This window comes from Cheilinus undulatus, linkage group 6 (genome assembly GCF_018320785.1).
Source record: "Cheilinus undulatus linkage group 6, ASM1832078v1, whole genome shotgun sequence".
In the NCBI taxonomy this organism is placed as follows: Eukaryota; Metazoa; Chordata; class Actinopteri; order Labriformes; family Labridae; genus Cheilinus; species Cheilinus undulatus.
This window is the reverse complement of record NC_054870.1, coordinates 5,483,387-5,504,784: the sequence shown is the minus strand read 5'-3', so window position 1 is coordinate 5,504,784 and position 21,398 is coordinate 5,483,387. Positions and strand designations below refer to the sequence as shown.

The 21,398-nt window shown below is 39.1% G+C and overlaps 1 protein-coding gene across 4 annotated transcripts in view; it reads right to left on the bottom strand.

The window, feature by feature from the left end:
* Positions 1–8,776: 8,776 nt before the first annotated feature.
* Positions 8,777–21,398, bottom strand: part of hspa12a (heat shock protein 12A) — an 87,207-nt gene continuing 74,585 nt past the window's right edge. For all 4 annotated transcript variants that reach the window (XM_041790308.1, XM_041790310.1, XM_041790309.1 and 1 more), the window contains one exon: positions 8,777–19,744. In XM_041790308.1, coding sequence (XP_041646242.1) covers positions 19,113–19,744 — 632 coding nt within the window. In that variant the 3' untranslated portion in view covers positions 8,777–19,112. The remainder of the gene's footprint in view (positions 19,745–21,398) is intronic.

The following is a 21,398-nucleotide window of genomic DNA, read 5'->3' as shown; positions in this document are numbered from 1 at the left end:
CCCTAAAATGCTCCTTTTATACCCAGTCATGTTATTGACCTGTTGACAATTCACCTGATTCATTTGAAAAGGCTCTTCCATCTCTTTCATTGCTACTAGGGATGGGACTGATCCGATCATGTATCGGCATTGGGTCAGATATGGACGTAATTAATAGATAGGATATCTGACTGACAGCGCCGATCCAAGTGACTGATACAAATCCATCCTACAGTTTGCGGTAGACCATGAACGCACCGCAGTCTAACACAAGACAGTCTGTGTGTAACTGAGCTAGTATTAGTTAGGATGTTCTTAGCGGTATAGCACCGCCCGTCTTCATTCCTCTTTACAGATTAATATCATGCTTTGATATTTGGCCTCTTTTCACTTCGGGTGAGTAGTCATATGTGAGCTTAACCCTCGACAGCCCACATACCACTTTAACTCCATTTACTACTTTGGAGATCTGTCGTACCGTGGTCTTCCTACTATACGCTAACAGCTTAGCCACCGCCGAGCTTCTCATTGTTTACAGCCGGAGGAAGGCTGCGGCCGTTAACTGAAGCTACAGGGGGTTCATCAAAGACAGTATAGACGGGGATTTCAAGCCTGTGTTCATAAAAAAATGATAGGTAATTAGTTTACTAAAAAATATTTATTTTTTTAGTAGTAGTTCAAATAAATTTGTTTGGAATACAATTAAATTCAATTCATTTTTGTATTTTTTGTTTGCTTTTTAATGAGAGGAGTTGGGTGGTTTACTACAGCCTCATGTAACCTCACACATTATACCAACAACAATAATAATTGTCAAAAAAATAAATAAATTATACATATATATATATATAATTTAACTGAGAAAAAGTGGATCGGTGCATCCCTAATTGCTACACCTTACTTTTCCAGCCTTTTGTTGCCCTGTCCCTGCTTTTTTAAGATGTGCTGCTGCCATCACATTTAAAATGTGCTAATATTTTCATTAAATGGTGAAATGTCTCAGTTTCAACATCTGATATGTTGTTTATATTCTATTGTAAATGACCCAGCTTTTTTGGAATTGTCTTTGTACATCATAGCCACATATTCCCTCATTAAAAATGATGGAAATAAAAGAGACTATATCTGATATAATTTGACCAAGTCAGAAAGATTTGTGCTGACTGAAGGTCAGGGCATACCAGCATCTCATCTGCTACTAACAGTGGTTCCCAAATTTTCTCTGCCGTGCCCCCCTTTGGCAAAAATATCCCCACCCCTCACTCTACAAATCAAGGTACAGACCAAAAATTTTTGATGATTAATTCCTTTTTTTTTCATTTACAGTAACATAGAACCTCAAAATTGTGTAGAAATATCAACCATCGCCTTAGAGATTTAAAAATCTGTCTCTTTGAAGATAAACAACTCCTTGAAAATAAAAATATAAAAAACACTTATTTTTATTTTAAATTTATAGTTACAATCCTGCAATAGTATCAGTAACTTTAGTGCTTTGTATTACAGATCTTCTCAAGTTCTAGGTGAACTTATGAGACTGCCACTCCCAGTTCATTGTCGGTTTCCAGCTTTGATTTTTATTTTTATGTTGACCTATCTCACACAGGTAAGATGTTGCAAAACGCAGGAGTGCATCCAGGGCTCTCCTACTTAGCAGGAAAACTCCTCTTCCACTCCAATCCTGAATGCAGGCAATGTCTTGGACTTGAACTGCCTCTGCATCTTTGAATCTGAGGTTACATCAAAGAACTTCTCCTCTTCTCCTGTGCTGGATTAATTAGCTGGTGTTGCTTTGCCTTGCCGCGCCCCCCTGTCATGACACCGCGCCCCCCTGTGGGGCCCACGGCCCACTTTGGGAACCACTGTGCTACTAATGTGTTTACAGCAGCAGTGTGTATAAAAATGAAATTTTCATTGCATTGTTTTTGTTTTCCTGTTAGTAACAGGGTAATTTAACAATGAGCTGAGGTCTCCTCACTGGACTGCTGACAGCCAGACCTACTCGCTGTCAGCATCCAGCTAAACAAGGTCACCATGGATAGATGTCTTGGTAAACTTTGTGGAGAAGCCCAACGTTTGTACATTTATACTGCAGAAAAACTCAAGGCATCCAAATCTCTGTACTCTTATCAGTTTAGTATTTTGTAACACTGAATGTTGAGATTTGTCATATGTTTTTTGTGTTTTTAGGACCAGCGTCCAGCTGAACCAGGAGCAAGGCCAGAAAACAGCAGTGGAGGACCTGGGCTGTCATGAACAAGTCTGTCAGCTACTGACAGAGAACTAAAGCTGTATGGCTGGATTAGTAACTATCTTTCCAGTATTACATTAATATGTAAAGTATGTTAAAAAAAAAGTAAATTATCATAAACAAATGCTATGACACAGTCACAGATGTGTGTCTTTTACTTTAAGAGCATCTTCGATGGCTGTATTTCATATCTACGTTCTTCTTGTTCCTCCTCTGCCATCAAACAGAACAATCAGAGATTCTCACCTTATTCCAGTGTCTTAGCTTACTTCTGCATGTTTCTCTCCACTTTTGTCCTCTGCTGTTCTGCCACCATGCACACTCACATCTGCTCCAAATCTGTCTGTACAGCGGGAATAATATCTGGTTATATTTAACAGAATGTGCACTGATTGATGTTTTTATTTTGAAAGTGTAAATGACGAATTAAAACAGTTTAAAAAGAACAAACCAGCAAACAAGTAGTTCAACAAGCAAATGAATTACTGTGGCACGGTGTTGCATCATTTCCTCATTGTGAACCTTTTATAGAAATGTTAAACTTTGATTTGTGTTTTATTCTAACCCATCTCATTCTTGTTATAATCTCTTTGTAAAGATTTGGCTCATAAATGTTTGCCTTTGCACCGTTTGTAGATTGATATGAAGTCATTTCAGAAGATCCTCATTATAAATAAATAGTGATAAAAATCTAGTTTCTCTTAAGGCGAGACCCTTATAGTCAGATTTTAAAGATGCTATTCTCACTGTAGAGCAGCTATTTATAAAGGTTGTTCCATTCTAGCTCTATGGTGGTTTAAATGTCTAATTTTACATTAATATGCTTTTTTTTTATTTCAAATAAATCCTGTTCCAGAGCCAATGTTGGTATAAATATCTGTACTAATAATCTAAAACACTCATACTTTTAATCCATTTCCTTTAAAACAGAAGAAATAAACCACATTATTAAAATAAATAAATCTCTTCTTCTGGTTTATAACTGGTTTGGTACATTTCTTTTATATAATCCAGAATGATGCTGCACTTTGCATACTACTTTTTGTTGCCGTTGTTTTGAACTTTACTGCAAAACGGTTTCATTTTTCAGAAAAGGGATGCCTTGACTAACAGCATTTATTCCAATTTTTATTCAGATTTATATCTTTAACAGATCCTCAGAAACTTAAGAGAATAAAAGCTAAGGCATATGTAAGCCTGGCTGTTATTTAAGGCGTTCATTTCTGTAGTAATATTGGACACTTTCATTGATCTTTGACTGAAGACAGCCTCATTTTATTTTATTTTTTTTGGGGGACATGCTGATCAATAATACAAAGTTAAGTTTCTAGCTATAAAGGTCGTCATCATCCAGCCTTAATGAGTGAATTATGTATCAATGAAAATAAAAAAGATACTTGGCAGTTCCCCTCTAGGCAAAATCTGACCAATCAGAGCAGACAATTTAAATTCTTACTCAGAATAATGTTAAATAAGTACATACGTGAAATGCACTTTTTCCTTCACTGCTGTCTTATTTAGACAGATTTCTGCTTAACTCAATCAGGTTATTTTAATATGACATATATATACCAGGCTGCACATTTAGATACTTCACAATGATGAATTAATTCAAGCAAGGTCATTTAAATTAATGAAAGAATTTGAACCAACAAAATTAAATTAAGATCAGAGAAAAGAGTCCAAAAATGAGTTGGTAGAAGTGAAATTCAAATATCCCCACACCCATCCACTTTTCTCAACAAATTCTTACATTTATTTACAACTAATAGGCTATACAGTTAACCACATTCAGGTTAGGGCAGATTGGTGTATTTATTTATTGTTTGCAGGAATGGGAAACTTTACAGGACCACGTTTATTTCATTTTTACCACCAGAGGGCCAGATTGTTGAAAACCCTTTGTTTTGCAGTTTTAACAACTTACAGTTTAAAAAACAAGACAAATATATAGGTTTCAACATACAAAATAAAGTTATTTAATCAGCTAAACACAGAACTGAAGGAAATGTAAATTGATTTTGCAATGCAAAAAACTAAACAATTCATGTTTATTTTAGGAGATATTCTAATATTGCTGTGAGTTTAAGTGTGAGTATAACATAAGAATAAAAACACCTGCCAGTAGTCAAAGACAGTTTTAGAAATGTTTCTGTTTTCAGCGTTTTACTGACAGAGTCCATCAGGCAGTATTTCATGTTTACAACTTCTTGATATCTGAAACCGACTGAGGGCCAGACTGACTGAGGAGGAGGGCTGCATGTCACCGGTTTAGTTTGTTTCCTGTAAAGCAGTGATACTCGACACGTGGCTCTTTTGTGATGATTCGTGGCTCTTTTATGTCTTATTCTGAAATATTATTCCCCCAGAACGCCTTAAAAAGGGAAACTTTGACCTCAGAAATTATCCATTGCAGGTCACTTTAATCAGTTTGTTTCCCACACTTGTATGGTAGGTCTTAATTGTCAAACTTGATTGTCAACCTATATATTTTTCTGTATATTTCCTATGCCCTTATGTTCAATTTTTGCCCCCTTTTTCCCTTTTTTTTGACCAGTTTTACTCAATTTACAGCTCATAGTGCATTTTTGCCTCATCTTTTTTGTCACTTTTCTCCGATTTTTGACACTTTTATCCCATTTTTGACACTTTCATGTGCTTTTTGCAATTTTTTGGTCTCTTTTTTGCTATTTGTTGCCACTTTTCACCCATATTAAGCTGCCCTTTGCCATTAAATGCCACTTTTTTACATTTTGCTTCTCTTTGCTGGTTTTCCCCACCCTTTTTGACCGTTTCTGCCACCTGTAACTAATTTTTCTTTGCCACTTTCTGCCATTCTTTGCCACGTATTCTCCCCATCTTTGCCGCTTTTCACCCAGTTTGTGCAATTTTATGCCTATTTTGCCCCCTTTCACCTATTTTTGCCTCTTTTTGACCATTTTGCCACCTTTTACCACATAGATTGTGGCTCTTGCAAATGTATTTTTCAACAATTTGGCTCTTTAGTTGAGGAGGGTTGAGCAACACCGATGTAAAGTATAATTTCTGTAGGACTGAAACAAATTAAAAAAAGAGTAAAACTTGATTGAATCCACTTGGTGGCAGTGTTGCCTCACTAAGGATCCCTCACATACTAGGACTCTGGTCAGTGAGTGGGCGTGAGTCTTTATGTTTCTGGTTCTGAGATCAGTTGTGTAATCCAAGTTTTAATGATGTACAGGTGCCCAGATTTAAGAGTTTATTCATCAGACAGAAACGTGGGGATTGTGTCAAATGACCAATCAGATTTCAAAGGTTCCTGCTGAATGTGTTCATTCTTCTTTATTTATTTTTTATTTTTTGGATTGTACAGTTTGATCATTTCTGTTTTTAACTTCTATCAGGTAACCCTGCAAAGTCTGTTCTTGTCCAGATTTCAAGTCTGCCATCAGGCGAATCCATCTCTCAAAGCTTCAAGGTGACATGTTTATTCCAGGTTAGAGAATGACTGGATCAATTAGAGTCAGAAAGAGGCGGAGCTACAGGCCCGGTTTAGATCAGGGTTTCTAAACTGGTGGGTCGGGACCCAAAGGTGGGTCATGGAATTATTTTGGTGGGCTGCAAAGGTGTGTCTGGAAAAAAACTGGCATAAAGTCTGTGGTAAACAGAAGGTCTTAGCAGATGGATATATTTTTGTTTTAATCTGTTTTTAACAAATATTATTACAATTATGCAAACTTGTTTCACTGCTTTTCTGGAGAAACACAAATGTTTTTCCTCATTACCTCAGCTCGGTTATGTGATCGGGTGGGTTTGTTCATTCGTTAGTTGGTTCGTTTGTTAGCAAAATAACTCAAAAAGTTGTGGACGGATTTTCATGCAATTTTCAGGATATATCAGAAATGGCATAAGGAAGAACTAATTAGATTTTGGGAGTGATCCAGATCACCGTCTGGATCCAGGGATTTTTGAAGGATATTGTACTATTGGGAGATAGGGCTAATGGCAGAGGTCTGCGCTGTTACCACTTTACACCAGGAGATGGCGGACATGACTAACTTTAATCCCAGCAGCATTGTGGGTGTGTTTCTATTCAAAGTTTTGGAGTTTATAGAGTTTGAAAGACGCATGCCCGGTCTAGGAGACGAGTCGGAGCGTAACAGAGAGAAAGACAGCAAATTGTAGCAAGAATACTCACAATGCTGGGAGGAATAGAGGAATATTCACCCTCTGCCATGACTTCCAGTTGTCCAGTGAGACCATGGGTGAGACTGTCAGTGCATCTGTGGGGACCAGCAGGCAATGCTTCCACCATGACAGTCCACCCGCAACAAAGCCAATGCTTTGCCTCACCATGTTTCCACCCCACTGGGGAGGAAGTAATTGGCAAATGTCGTGGAGGGGTGGCACATGGGGACGATTCCACTAAGTTTTAAAATAAATTTTTACTGTTGGAGATAGGGCTAATGGCGGAGGTCTGCACTCTCTGAGTGCTTTTCTAGTTTTAATATATTAATTTCCTAGAATATCAATAAAGCAACAAAGATTTGCGCCTTCATATGGGAAACCAAATAAAATACTATGTGCAGATGCATGTCAGTTTAGGGTTTTTATGACAAGCTTGTTCTGTCCCTTCATACCTCGTCATGAGTTTGACTAGCGCCTATGTTCTTACTGTGACAGTACCTGCCTGCTGATCAATACTTGCTGTTTACACGCCTTTTCAGTAGAAAATGCTTAACTTTTCTCGTGTTTTGGCTGTCCATCTACATGAGAATGGTGTTTTGGGTGCCTGAAAATGGAACAATTTGGAAACAGCTCCAGAGTGGACAGTTTTCAGAACGCCCTTGCATCCATCTCCATGTAGACGAGCAAAACCACGCTCTGAAAACAGATGCGCTCTGCAGTTGCAGCCACATGGGCTGAGATTTGTGCCACTAGAAACTGAATTTGAACCATGATATTGAATTTGAATAGCATTTTTTGAATTTGAATTTAATGTTTTGGAACTGAATTTATTTGCTTTGAGACTGAATTTGTAAAACGTTAAATTCCCACAAGCCTGCTGCTCATATTGTGCCATCATGCTCAAAAATCACTATTTGTGATTTTTGTACACAAGGAAACAGGACAGACAGGCTGTCTGACGGCTGCAGGGCTTCACATCAGTGACCGATTATACCTGAGAGGGATTTTTGCTGACCATCTGGGCACTTTACTTAATTTCATAAAAGTTTTCTCTCCGTGATCAAGAAACTACTGAACAGTCTCCTCTGACGGCGCTCCTTGCACGTTATGCTCTGTCATTATTTAAAAGCCTCATTCATAGAGCACAGAATAGCAAAATAAATCAGGATAAACTGCTACGGCTCAGAATGGATGTTGAATGACGTCACGTGAAAAGGGCCTATTGTAGAACTGAATTTGAATTGAGTGAACTGAAATTGAATTCTTTATATATATATACATAATTTATATATATATAGGAATAGAGTTGAATGCTCAAGTGACTGAGATACAATTTCAAACCAAATAAATTTAGTTTCAATACATTAAGTTTAGTTTCAAAGCAAATAAATTCAGTTTCAAAACATTAAATTCAAATTCAAATCAAGCTATTCAAATTCAGTTTCTAGTGGCACAAATCTCAGCCCATACAAATGCTTCAGTCCAGTCTCCTCCATCAGCTGTGCACTGATGTGCAGCGGAGGAGGAAACAGGAGAGTCTTTAGGCTGAGGTTTCTATGTTGAAACTTTAACCCTTAGGGGGCCACGATCACGCCAGAGCGATTTCATCATCCACCAGTTTTGTCACATAATAGCATGAAAACAAAGCCACTTTTTGCATTGGAATCACTTAGTTCATTACTTGGTGAGTATTTTTGTTTGATGTCAAGAGGCCAAGAAAAACAGGAAATATTTGAATTTTACATAGAAAATACATGAGAATTAAAGGCAAGTAGAAGATAAACTTTTGTGTGGAAAATTAAATATTCTCAACAGATATCTTTGTTATAACAAGACTGCTAACAAAGCATTTTGGTGTTTATATGTGCAGTGAAATTTAGCTGCGATGATGACGAGGATGACAAAAAAACACATGAAAAATACTGAATGTGCGTTACTGTCCTTGCTGTAGAGACAGATTTGTTATGCAATAAATCACTTCACTACAGCATTTTTGGTATTTCCTGCGGTCTTGTGTACATGGAGATTGTTTTCAAAATGCTGCCGTCTTAACGTGGAACTAGAACGTTGTCATGTAAACACAGCTTGAATCTGTTAGTGAGTGTGCTGTGATTATGATATCGTTGTAGACCACAAAACTTTTTAATATGCCGTTACAGTGTATTATTTGTCCTCACATGTCGCGTCGGTTAAGATAAAAACATCGTTTAAGATTAAAAACCTTTGTGCAAAAATGTGGGATGTACGTGGTTTATTTTGACTGACTTGGTAAAACTTGAATTTTTTTGCAATAAAAGTAAAACAACTTTATGTGTTAGCAGAAAAAAACAACAACACACGGAGTGTTTTCTTTGAAATACACATACAGTACATTTTATTGGTGACAGTCTGACAGTGATTACCTGGCATTGATCAAAATACAACCATTACTGTGTGAAAACTGCAAGAGAACAAGACATTAAAATAACTAAAGATAAAAATATAAAAACAAATCTATGCATCATCAATAAAGAACTAAAGGAACAAAGTGTACACTGTGTTGCGTTTGGGAGGCGCTGAGGTTATCCTAACTACAAGCTCAATAATTTTAGCTGTCAGATTTTCTGAATGATTGTAGAGTTTACATTGTTGTTAAGCAGATACTTGTACAAGATGCAAGCTGGCTAGACTGCTACCTCAACACAATCAATCAACCAAAAGTGTGCTTCACGCACAGAGAACAAAAGTTAATTTCAGCTAAACATGTCTTCATATAATGTCATCGTAGCTTTGAATAAAGCTGCTACATAACAGTATCCTGTGCATCACATAATACTCAAGGTAGCACAAAATACAAGGTAATCATCTAACCGAGAAACAAGGTGGTGTTATTCAACCCTTCCACTTCCTTTGTGAGTACAGAGACGTGTAGACGTAGTAAAAGGTTACTAGGTTAGTTATCAGTTAAGTAGGTGAAGTGCTGCCCTGCTGTGAGAGTTCTGAGCTGTTTTGACTACATCAGCCCAGGAAGCAGCAAGTGTTAAAGCCCAGCCAGCCTCCAACGAGGCTGACGAGCTCACAGTTTATACCAGAGAACACAAACGCCACCGTCATCAGTGGTAAACCTCGGTTTGTGGATTAGTAAAAGCGATCGACTCGTTGTTTGCTGCCTGCTGTTAAGTCATTCCTATGTGACACATGCGAAACATGCATTGCAGAGATAGTGCCGAAGACAGCAGCTTGTGCGACTCTGTACACTGACACCGAAAAGCAAGACGAGCTGTAGTTCACAGTTTAAATAAAGAATTAAAAAATGGCTTTAAAAAGTGGCGATATTTCATAAGATCTTCATATTTAGATTTTCAGATTCCCTTTTCCTGATCCAAACTACAGAAGGTTCAAGATTCCTCTGTTTTTCACTGATATGTTTCTTCCCTTTATGTCGTCATGAGGCTAGCTCCGCGCGGCTAGCTCACAGGCTAGCATGGAGACTTGTAAACAACATGTGCCTCATCATTTATGTTAGGATATGAGTAATAATCAGCTCTGCTAAATGCATTGAACAGAAAAATCCCATTATAACTGCCATAATATTTGGGATGCAAGACAAACTTTGCAAGCAAAAGAGCTGAAGCAGATTGAAGCGCTCGATCATACCGGTGTTTATGACAAAAAGATTTTGGGAAAAAATCCTCCAATTTGAATGAAATCAGATAAAAATGAAAATTGGAAATGTTTTGAGTGATGTTGTGTTAGGCATCAATATGCATGAAACTAAAAATGCAGTGCATCTACTTTGGTCAGCTCATTAGTAGTCGTTAGACCAAGAACTTAACTGTTGAGTTTTTTGGGGCTTCCCATGAAGGAAATGTTTGATATCTGATAAAGAAAAGTGGGTAAAAATATTATTTTTCTTACACTGGATCATTTATCCATCCTGAAGACTGAGCTGACAATCTCTAAAGTTAAAAAAATAAAGCCAGTGCAGAAGTGCAAATAATTGCAGTTCCAAGAGTGACCACTTGAGGCTTGCTCTAAAAGCAAAGGAATCTCCATTAGGTCCCATGTTAAAATGCCCATTTTTACAGCAGAAATAAACATGTTTCAGACTGACAAAATAAATGAATTCTGTCTAAATCCCTTCTTCATTAGCAGTCAGAGCTGTACAAGAATCTTTAAAAAAAAACTCATCCATTTGATATTTAGGCTGACCCTCAAATTCCACATACTCTGTCTGTGCTGTGTTCCAGTTGCACCATGCACTCCAGAATATACACTAGTCAGTCTTGTAATTCCACATCATGTTCCATCAAACTAATGTGGAACTGATCCATGTTCCCGCTCATTAAGAAGAATGAATTGAGGTGACCTTATGCCTGTATAAAATACAACACAGTAGGCTCAGAGCCTTTGTTTTCTGTCTCCAGTATGTATGGGAAGGACCACTCTGCTCTGCTCCCTATGAGATATGCACCTAGTCCATTTTTAGTAGAGAGCAGATCGACCCTAACAGGAATGAGAATGCACAGAGTGATCATCAGACAGGTTCTTTCCTGGAATCCAAAAGAGAAGACCAAACGAGGCCCTCAGAAAACACCTGGGACCAACTAGAGGCTCAGGCTCAGGGATATTATGAGCCTAAGTGAGTAAGTAAGTAATGTACTTAAACATAGTTAAAGCAAAAACACAGAATAATATCAAATGGAACAGCAAATCAACCGCACAAAGAAGAGTAAACTGTTGTTTACATTCTCACTGTAGGTGTGGTCATTACTGTGTGATTTTGCATTTCCCACAAGACCTCATAGTCTTCAGGTTATTATATGAACTTCCATCCTTAGCTGCACAGGGCCCAGTGGTGCTGTCTGAGCAAAACTACAGTGCACATGATATGCTGCAGAAACAGAGTATGTGGAATTTACAGGTAAGAGTTTGGCCTATATTCACTAAATTAGGGACACAGTTGAGATGAGAAAAGAGGCACCTCTTTGCCTGCTGCATTGATAAAAAGTTAAGACAACGTTTATGATTTGGTAACTGCCATCACTGGGTTTTTATAAGGCTTCCTATGAAAAGATGTTTCATAAAGTCTATGGCAAAGATGCTTTACTGATGTCTTGCTTTTTGTAATCGTCCAGGAAAGCTTAGATATGAATCTAACTTCATGGTAGCTGAAAGCCTCCAGGACTGCAGATAACCCATAATTCAAAGCTCCATGAAAACAAATCAGTTCACTTCATTAAGACCACAAGAATCAATGAAAAATCAACTAACAGATCTTGGACAGAGTTTGAAGAGGCTGTAACTAACTTAAGTGACTTAAAAGTATAGCATACTCTCATTTCTGCATTTTAAACCACAGCTAACATTTAGAGCTCACATTAGAAGGGGGATAAACTCAGAAGGCCTTCAAATAAAAGCAGATATTTTACATTCCTATTTAACATTTCTGTTGAATGCCATGGATAGACCTGGGATCAACCCACTAGAGCCATCATAATGCCATTGCATCAATAAGCTGGCCCAAGGGCAAAGAATTTTTTTCAAGTGTTTTAAACACTGGTTCAGATATCTCACATTAATGCCCCTTAAAGTCAGTGTGTGAACTTTCTGAGGGTGTTTGGTGACCACATTGATGCCTTCAATGGACTGACAGCTTGTGTGATTCTCAGTGATTATGTCTGGAGTCACACTTCTATCTAAAGCTAAAGATCGGTTAGGAGGGATGAACTGTATGTTTCTGATCTGATATGAGAGTGAATATTGACATCACATTTAAATCATACTAGGCACTCTTTATTTAAGACCTTCATTATTAACTAGAAATGTGGCTTTTTCATTCAAATCATTATTGCTAACTATTTCTCTTCTTTAATGCAGACTGTACATAGGTTCTGATTAAATTAACAGCTGAAGTTCCTCTAAATACATTGAACATGTTCTGTTAATGTGTCTATGGTACTGATGTCCATTCATCCATCTGATTTCTTCCACTCATGCAGGGCAGGGTTACTGAAGCCAAGCTCAGCAAATCAACCTAAACACCCTCTCTCCTTGTGATATTTTCACGTCACAGTTTGATGTGCCTGGAAGACCTCTACAGGAAGTGACCAGGAGGAATCCTGATCATATGTCCTGTTTACATTTTGCACTAACAATGCCTTTTGGGCATTTAGATACCATGTGACTTCACCTCAGCCATGCTCTGCATTTACATTACATCTGCAGGGGCTGACCTGAAATCAGAACTCTGTCCCTCCTCTTACTCTAACAACAGCTCCTACATCATGTCTGAGGCTCTCTTCTGTGGCTTGGTAGCCCTACATTCTGTGTGTAGTGCAGCTAGTGATTGTAAGAATAAATGGAGGCCAAGTAACCACAAGCTAAGAGGCTAGCAGCGTCTCTTCAACAGCTTTTCTCCCTCACGCTGCCATAAACATACTAACTAGATTGAAAGGACAACTGGTAGCCTAAACTGGCTTGCATTATGATTTATAAGCCTGCAAGCATGGCGTCATCAGGGGAGAGACTGAATGTTTGCGAAGCTGGGGATGTTGGGAGTTTTTTCCTCCATTTTGCCAATTAAGAAGCAAAAGTTGACAACTTTCCAAAGGTTGCCAACAAAGGACAGTCAACATAGGGGAAAAATGTTTGTATATATGTAATTCAATAATGGTGACCAGCTAGCCACAAACTGAGATGCTAGCAGTATCTCTTTAACAGCTTTTCTCCCTCATGTTGTCATAACCATGCTTCTAAAGACAGTGATATGCCATTTTGTAAATAAATCTTGTTGTCTATTGAAGACGACAAGTTATGATGGAGCCATGATGTGTCTTTTGCAGAGGCACATTCACAAGTGTTGGGAACCACCTCCTGTTGGAGATATGGTTTATTTTTGTTGTTTTAAAGATATCAGAAATGCAAAATGGTATCAAATGAATAGCCATTTAGGAGCCAAAAGCCCAGCACTTTTACTGAGCTGAGACAAATAATCCTGATCTCTACAAAGAGCTGCAATTTTCATCACTCTGAGGAATGCTGGAGGGACAAAAATAATGCTATGCTTTTTGTTTACAAGAGGAATGCCATAGATAATGTCACTTGACAGGGCAGTCTTTAATGCCAGTATGTAATGTGTCTACACATCCAATCCAGAAGAAGACATCCCAGACCACCCTGTATGCAGTCTGAGCTACCAGATATCAAACCGCTGCAAGTATGCATTGCCTGCATCCACACAAAGCATTAAGGATTAACCCTTGGTATCTGAATGCCCAAACAGACCTTAATTCTTGTTAATGCATTGTCTTAATAGAGGTAAGATGAAGAAAAAGCAGCACCTTGACTCTGAGCTTTCTCCAAAAAGGCTGTTCTCCTCACCCAATCTCTTAGGCTGAGCCTTGACACCCTCCTAAGGTGTATCTCATTTGGACCGCCTGTATCCGTCATCTCATTCTTTCGGTCACTACCCAAAGCTCATGACCATTGGTGAGCGTTGGAATGCAGATCAACCAGCAAATCAAAAGCCTTTCCTTGCCCTTTTCACCAGGACAGTCCAGTGCAATGCCTGAACTACTGCTAACGCTGCACCAATCTGTCAATTCATTCTCCCTCCCTTTTACAAACACGCTCTCTGAACCCATTGCAATAATGTAATAAAGTGTAAAGAAAAGTCCATAGAAGCTGCTCTGCAAATGAGATGAAAGATGGGCCTGGACACATTCAGATACTGCTACAGTTTGATAAATCACTGATATGATTGTTAATGAGGACTGAAATGCTTTTAAGGACGGAGGTATTCAAGTTTCTTCTGTGATTGCAAAAAAGAGCAACAGGCGACACATCTCACTCCGAATGAACACTCAGTCGTGCCTCTCATGCGATGGCTGGTGAGAGAAAACATGTGGAGAGATGTTTATGTGAAAGCACACACTCACCCAAGCATACACACTCTTGGCTCTAACACTGCTGAAGCTAAAAATCTGTACAATATTTAAATACTGTATTTACAGAAATAAACACGTCATCGTTTGTCACACCTGCTCTGACCTTCTGTCCACGGCGTGGAATGAGCTGAAGCAGAAACAAACAAAGGCAACCATGAAGCGCAGTGACCACCGCTGAGCCTGCAGCACAGTTCACATTCCTGGATTAACGTTTGGTAATCTCTGAGGGACTGATCTGTGGTTTTGCATGATTCAGCATTCTGATTTAACATGAGATACCATGTTTGACATCATTGCTGGTCGGTCCTCACAACATACCATCAGTTTTCAGACTGATTCTGTGTTTAGTATAAGGTTAGACAACTTTATCTTTCTGCAACATACTACTATTTAGAAATAAGTACAAATACATATACCTTAAGAACATCACCTCAAGAGTGTGAAGTTTGACTTGGCTAAAAATGAAAGTATCTCTACACTGGTTATTATTTGCAAACACTGAGTTTGAGTCACGCAGTATGATACACCCTTGTCATTTTACTTCTGATTGTCACTTCTGGCTTTGCAATGCAAGCTGCTTGCACAGCATTTGGAAAGTGTTTGTGATGTGCTTCCACTTTTAAATACCTTTCTCCTTCAGTATGTGAAATTCATCCATGAAACAGTAAATTTGGTTTACTCTAAGTAAATATATATTATGTAAAAATACCTCAAGGAGTTCAGTTTTTAACTCACTCTATGGTTCAAAAACTACAAGTGAGTGACAGGGCTGGGCTGAGCTCTGCAAAGATGTGGCCTGCATGGATGCTGAATCTGTCCAAGCCCTGCAGTGACCAGTATCTCAGTTCTGCCTATCTCTATTTTGTCTTTACTTTTAAACTGAGGACTCTTTTTTTGACAAAATCTACAATTGATGATGTGTATTAACTAATCAGTGCAACATCCTTGACATTTCATGGATGAATTTCACACTGAGGGGGAAAAGCTGTTAAAAAAGTGGCGATAACCTCCGGCTTTGCAATACCAGCTGGATGCAATGCATTTTAGGAGCGTTTACAGAAGCTGAAAGCTACTTTTAAATACATTTTCATCTATGAAACAAACGTAGGTTTGCTATTTAGCAAATAACCCTTACAGAGTGCATTTTTCTGTTGAGAAGACTCCTCAATACAAAATGAGCAAATGACAGATGACGGCAAAGCACGGCACTTTGTCATCCAAAAGATTCAACGTGGCTAAATCATGAGTCTAAAGTTTAGTGTGCTACCTTAAACTGATAAAACAGAAAAAGTGAGAGCAAGGGCTTTCTTTCTGCAACTTTAAAGACAAAAAAAGGCTGTGTGGATTAAACATTATAGGCTGCAGGATACTAGCAATTATGATAATTGTGATAATTTTTCCCTAGCAATAAACGTGAAATAAACCCCATGATGCCATGGATATGTGAAAAGGTCTATCTGATATGACTGGTTGGACAGATAGTTCAGTACAGGGAAAATGTGACCAATCAAAGACTTTGTGCAGCCCAATAAACAGTGAGTCCCTGTCTTTATGTTAACATTCAATGTTTAAAATGACTGAGATGATAGACCCTTTGTGGAGAGGGGATAAAAAGCTAAAAGCAGGTTCCTCTCAGCTCTTTCAGGATATTTTCTTTGGATCAGAGTCACAGCTCTAGTCAGTCTGTTTACAAGCAGCTTTTTAAAGCAATAAAGGTCAAATAAAACCACAACTACCCTCAATCAAACAGCAGGGAACACAATCAGAGACGATGACCCTGGAGGCCAAAATGTCCCAAAAATAAACTTATGTTTGTTATTTATAGACAGTGAATAAACTGTACACAGACATACACTGTCTTTTCATCATCTAAGGAGGTTGACAGGACTATAAGCTGCAAACATAGTCACTGCTTTGGCCTCGGCTCAGTCTGAAAACTTGACAAGGCCAGTTAGCAGCATTACTTTTTCACATTTTACCCTTTAAGAGCTCAATCATGCAAAACCAGAAGAAAGACCCTCAGTGTCCTGTTGCACCAGCTCTGTCTGAGTAAAGAGTAAAGTTGGAACTATCAAGTACTTATCAAGTAGGGAGTAACATCCACTCTAACCAAAATGTTGCAGAAATGGTGCTTTAACAACAAGTGACAGATCACTGAAAATATCATCAGTAGATTACAATGCAAAAACTGATTACCTGAAACGACAGGTAAGAAAATGCTGCAGATATTTACAACAAATATACTAGCTGTGAAAGCCTGCAAAAAAATCAATGGACCTCCCTCTGCTAGAGTTATCATCATTCCTTAAACTTTCATTTATGGGTCATCAATGTTTATTTTTTAAATCTAAAAAAAAAAAATTCCAATCACACTTTTCAGACAGATATATATTCATAGAGCGTCACCGCCGTCGTAAGTTAGAACTTCGGTTCAATCTAGACTGCGTTCGAACTTAAACAGAGCCGGTGCAACCTGGATCAGGACTGTAGTGGATGGAGGAGACAAAGTTTTGACCTTTAACCACAGCTCAGTGACAGGATATTGTGACCATTTTTGAAAGAAGAGTTTCTAGTGACCAGTGTGGTCTGCAGGATGAAGCATGAACAGCGGATAAGCCTTGATCTTTTCTGTCACTTGACTCAGCAAAGCTTTAGCCTCAGCACGGGTGTGTGTGTGTGGTGTTTATCACGAGTGTGTGAGCGGGTTGGAGCTCCTCAGGTAACTGACTGAAGAGAGAGAGTAAAGTGATAGACGTTAAACACTCTGAAGCCTACCGTCCCTTCATTTAGATACAGGAGGTACACATGGATGCCGCTTTAGGCGTCTGATATACGTCTATATGAGCACTATTTTGGAGGGGGGCGAAGGCTGTTTGCAGTCATGTGACTCTAGATGACATGTGAAAGTCTGATAGGAGGCAGGAAGTGAAGAAAAGTGGGTAAAATTCAATGATAATGAAAGAGAGTTAGTCCATTAAAGCACTAGGTGGGCCTGCAGGTTATCATCAGAACATTTCTAGGTGTCAACCTCGTTTACCTGGCATGGAGGTGACTGATATCACTACTGACTCCTGCAGACCTCCTACTACACATACAAGACCCTAGAGGGAGACAAGGACTGAGCCAAGAGGCTAGCCAACCCTCTTTAACAGCTTTTCTCCCTCAAAAACATGCTTTTAAAGGAATTGTGCTGCACCATTTAGCTGATCAACTTTGTGGTGTACTGGTTAGACTGAAATGACAACTCAGGGCCTAGACTGCCCTGAATGTAAAGGCAAGGACTGAATGTTTTTAAACTTTGAAGGATGGCATCATTGAAAGCAGAGGATGGAATGTTGGTGAAGCTGGGGATGTTAGGGGCTATTCCCCTCAATTTTTGCCAAACAGTAGACCACAGTTGGCAATTTGGAAAAAGGGACTGCCCCTTGCCAGATCCACCCTAATTTCTAAAAGTTGCCAAAAAAAAAGACAAAGTCAAAAATGGTGCCCTTGACAACAGCTTTTCTCCCTCATGTTCCCATAAACATAATTTTAAAGGACATAATGATGTACTATTTAGTAAATCACTATTAAGATAGAAAATCTTATAAGGTAAGGAAGCAAGTAATGATGTGCCGTTCTATGGTTTTACGAGCCACCTCTTTCAAATCAGTGCCAGGAGCTGGCTCCCGTTTAAGGGGCAAGTTTCCTTTCTACTATTTTGTTATTTAATCCACATTTAATAAGCCACATTGGTACCATATGAAGAGCTGTTTGGGAGCCAAAGACAAGCTCTTATTACTGATCTGAGCAAAATGATCTAGATCTCTAAAAAGAGATGGAATTCCCTTCACAACCATCAGAAATCCAAGAAAGATCAGGGTTTGCTGTGACAAACTGGACTGACTTGAAAACTTGGTGTGTTACTCCACGCCCTCAGAATTTAGACGTCAGCTTTTAATTTATTCTTGCCACCGTTTTTTGTGAGCTTTAAAGTCAAATTTGGGACTCAAAAGACTGCATTTCCCCAATTTGATGGGTTATCACAACCATAAACAAGTTTAGCATTTTGATAGTGCTTCTCTATGCAGAAATCACTACCTGCCCCCCATCTGTAGTCCTTCGCTGTGATGTAAAGTCATCTGCAAACAACCTTCAGATGCAGCCAGCTAGTCAAGAAAAAAGCATGAAAAAGTGTGTATTTTCTCAACTGAATGTAATAAGCTTCCATGCATTAAAAATTGTCTTTGCAGCAGCATTAATAATGGCCTTACTGTCTAACATAGAATCACAGTAATCTTAGATAATATAGTGCATCTCAGTATTAAAACCTGCATGTTTTTTTCATTCAAGTATCCTTAAACATAAAAATGTCTGACATAAGTGACAAAACAAATAGCGGGAAAATTGATTTATATATCAGTGAGTTATTTACACTTAAATCATGGATAGGCGCCCACTGTTAAAAGCCCTACATTCATTTTGAGCTGCAGCTACCCCCCTCCAATATGGCCCCTGATTAGACGTCCTGCTCCATTGAGGAGAAGCGGCCCATGCAGCATCTACGTGTACAGATCTACAGTATATTCCCTTCATATGTCATCCTGGCTTTATGGTGAAATTTAACGCTTTGATTCACACGGTTTCACAGCGGCGCTCTGATAAGGACTGAGCCTTGAGATTCTTTATATTTCAGGATTTTCCAGTAAATATCCCCAGCTCATTGTGTGTATATGCCTGTGTGTATTTGTGTATGTAGGTTTCTGTTTCTCCAACACTTTCTCATCATTAACACTTCTTTTCCCTCTTTAATGGCTCAGGAAGTCAATGCTAGCTTTGACGGTGCGTCCAGTCGACACATCCACTGCCATGGCCCGAATCTCTGTATCGCCAAACTGCATGAGCGTCTGGATCTCACGGCGTGGTGCCGAGCTTTTTGTTCCACTCACGTCCAAGCGAAGTGTCCCACACTTCTTGACGCTGCTCTCGCTGATGAAGCCCACGCTCTCCTTCTCGGAGCAGTAAACATGGATGACGATGACCTGCTGCGACGGCTTGGCTGGTGTGTAGCTCCTCTTTACGCTCTCGCCCAGAGCCACGGACTGGTCGGTGGCGATGAAGGTGTCGAAGACGTCGGTGCACCAGCGCGTGCCGTCCTTCACCAGCAGCTTCTCTGGCGGGTGCTTCCCCTCCACGAAGCGATTGAGAACGCCCACGCCGTATGTGAGGGGGGAGCGGCGCACTTTGATGACGCTGGGGTCCAGGCCGAAGAGCACGGCGCCTTTTAAGATGGTGAGGCCGACATCGTGGGGGATGATGATGCGGCTGCGTCCCTGCAGCATGTTCTGGATGGCTTGCTGTAGAAGAGGAGACTCAGCAAATCCTCCGACTAAGAACAGGAACTTGATGTCGCTCACCTCGGGCTTCTCAAACAGCTCAGCTGGAGGAGGGAGACAGAAAATCAATGAGTGGCGCTTTACATTTCACTGAAGTCAACATTTCACAGCACATAATGCTTTTGTGAATACCTTTAGACCCTTAAAATAAGAGAAACACTCTCAGAAATACTGAGGATTCTTTATAGTTTTTGTTGTTGTGCCCTGCATATTCTCCAAAGGCATCTCATACTGAAAGAGCACATATGCACCAGATAAAAGAGAAAATTAATCATAGCTTTACCAGCCTCTTTGGACAAAGTGAACACTGCTGTTGTCATAAACTTAAGAAACTGATGTTTATTAACAGCTGATGCATGTTTTTTCCCCCTTTAACTGCGATCAATCACAGCTCATTCAGGAATTATTTGGACCCCTTCCCTTTTTACAGTTTTGCTATGTTGCATCCTGATGCTACAATCAAAAAAACATTTTTATTCTCATGAATCTAAACTCAGTACTCCCATTTCTCTGGATCATTGCTGAGATGTTTCTACACCTTGATTGGAGTCCACCTGTGCAAAATTAAACTGATTTGACATGATTCAGAAAGGCAGACATCCCTCTATAGAAGCCATCATAGCCGACATGCATATCAGAGCAAAAACCAAGGCATGAAGTCAAAGGAACTGCCCGCAGAGCTCAGAGACAGGATTGTTGACAGGCACAGCTCTGGGGAAAACCTGACTGGAGTTTGCAGAAGACTCCATGTGAACTTGGCTTTTAGATGGAGAGTGAGTGTAGATTAATTAGAATAAAAATGAATTCAAACGACTGTAGCATCAGGCTGCAACATAACAAAACTGAAAAACTGAAGGGGGTCTGAATAGTTTCTGAATGAGCTGGCCTGTTTTATTTCTGTCTGTACCTTGGCACTGTTGTATCAATCAGTCATCGTTTGTATAGCGGCAATTCATAACCGAACTTATCTCATGACACTTTACAAAGAGGGCAGGTCTAGACTGTACTCTCTGATGGGAACTTTTATAATAGAACAACGTTAATCAATGTATCAGTGTGTTTGGTGAGGATTAAAATGCATAAATAGATTAAAATAGTCAGGGATTACGATGAACTTTTTTGATCACCAGCCACTGCAGCTTGTAGTTTTTTAGAGTTACTAGCCACTCTGGATTTTCACTTGTTTATACATAATCCTTTCACATGTGAATAAAGTCTGTATTTTTCCTTTTCCAACCTGGGGAGAACTCAGATTGACTTACAAATTTATGCGCATACATATACATTTATCTAAATAAAATTAGCTCTCCCACACAAAGCACAAATTAAACAACACATAACAGAGAAATGTGTCACATTCACTGAGACTTAAAGATTGAAATGTTCCGTTAATCATGGGCATGATACCAATTTTATTTCTTTAATGTATCATATTAAACAACAAAAATTAAAAGCCTACTGTAATTTTTCTTAAATGGAAATAGATTTTATGCTACATTCACACAAAGTTTTGAAATCATTTATAACTGTAGATCAGTAGGCTGAGTTGGTCATCTTGTAATCACAAGGTTGTTGGTCTAATCTCCAGCTTCTGCAGTCACGTATCACTGCGGGTAAGGTATTTAACTCCAATTTGCTCCCACTGCTGATGTGTAAATGGATGCTTTTGAATTGGATTTGTAAATATGGCTGTGTCCG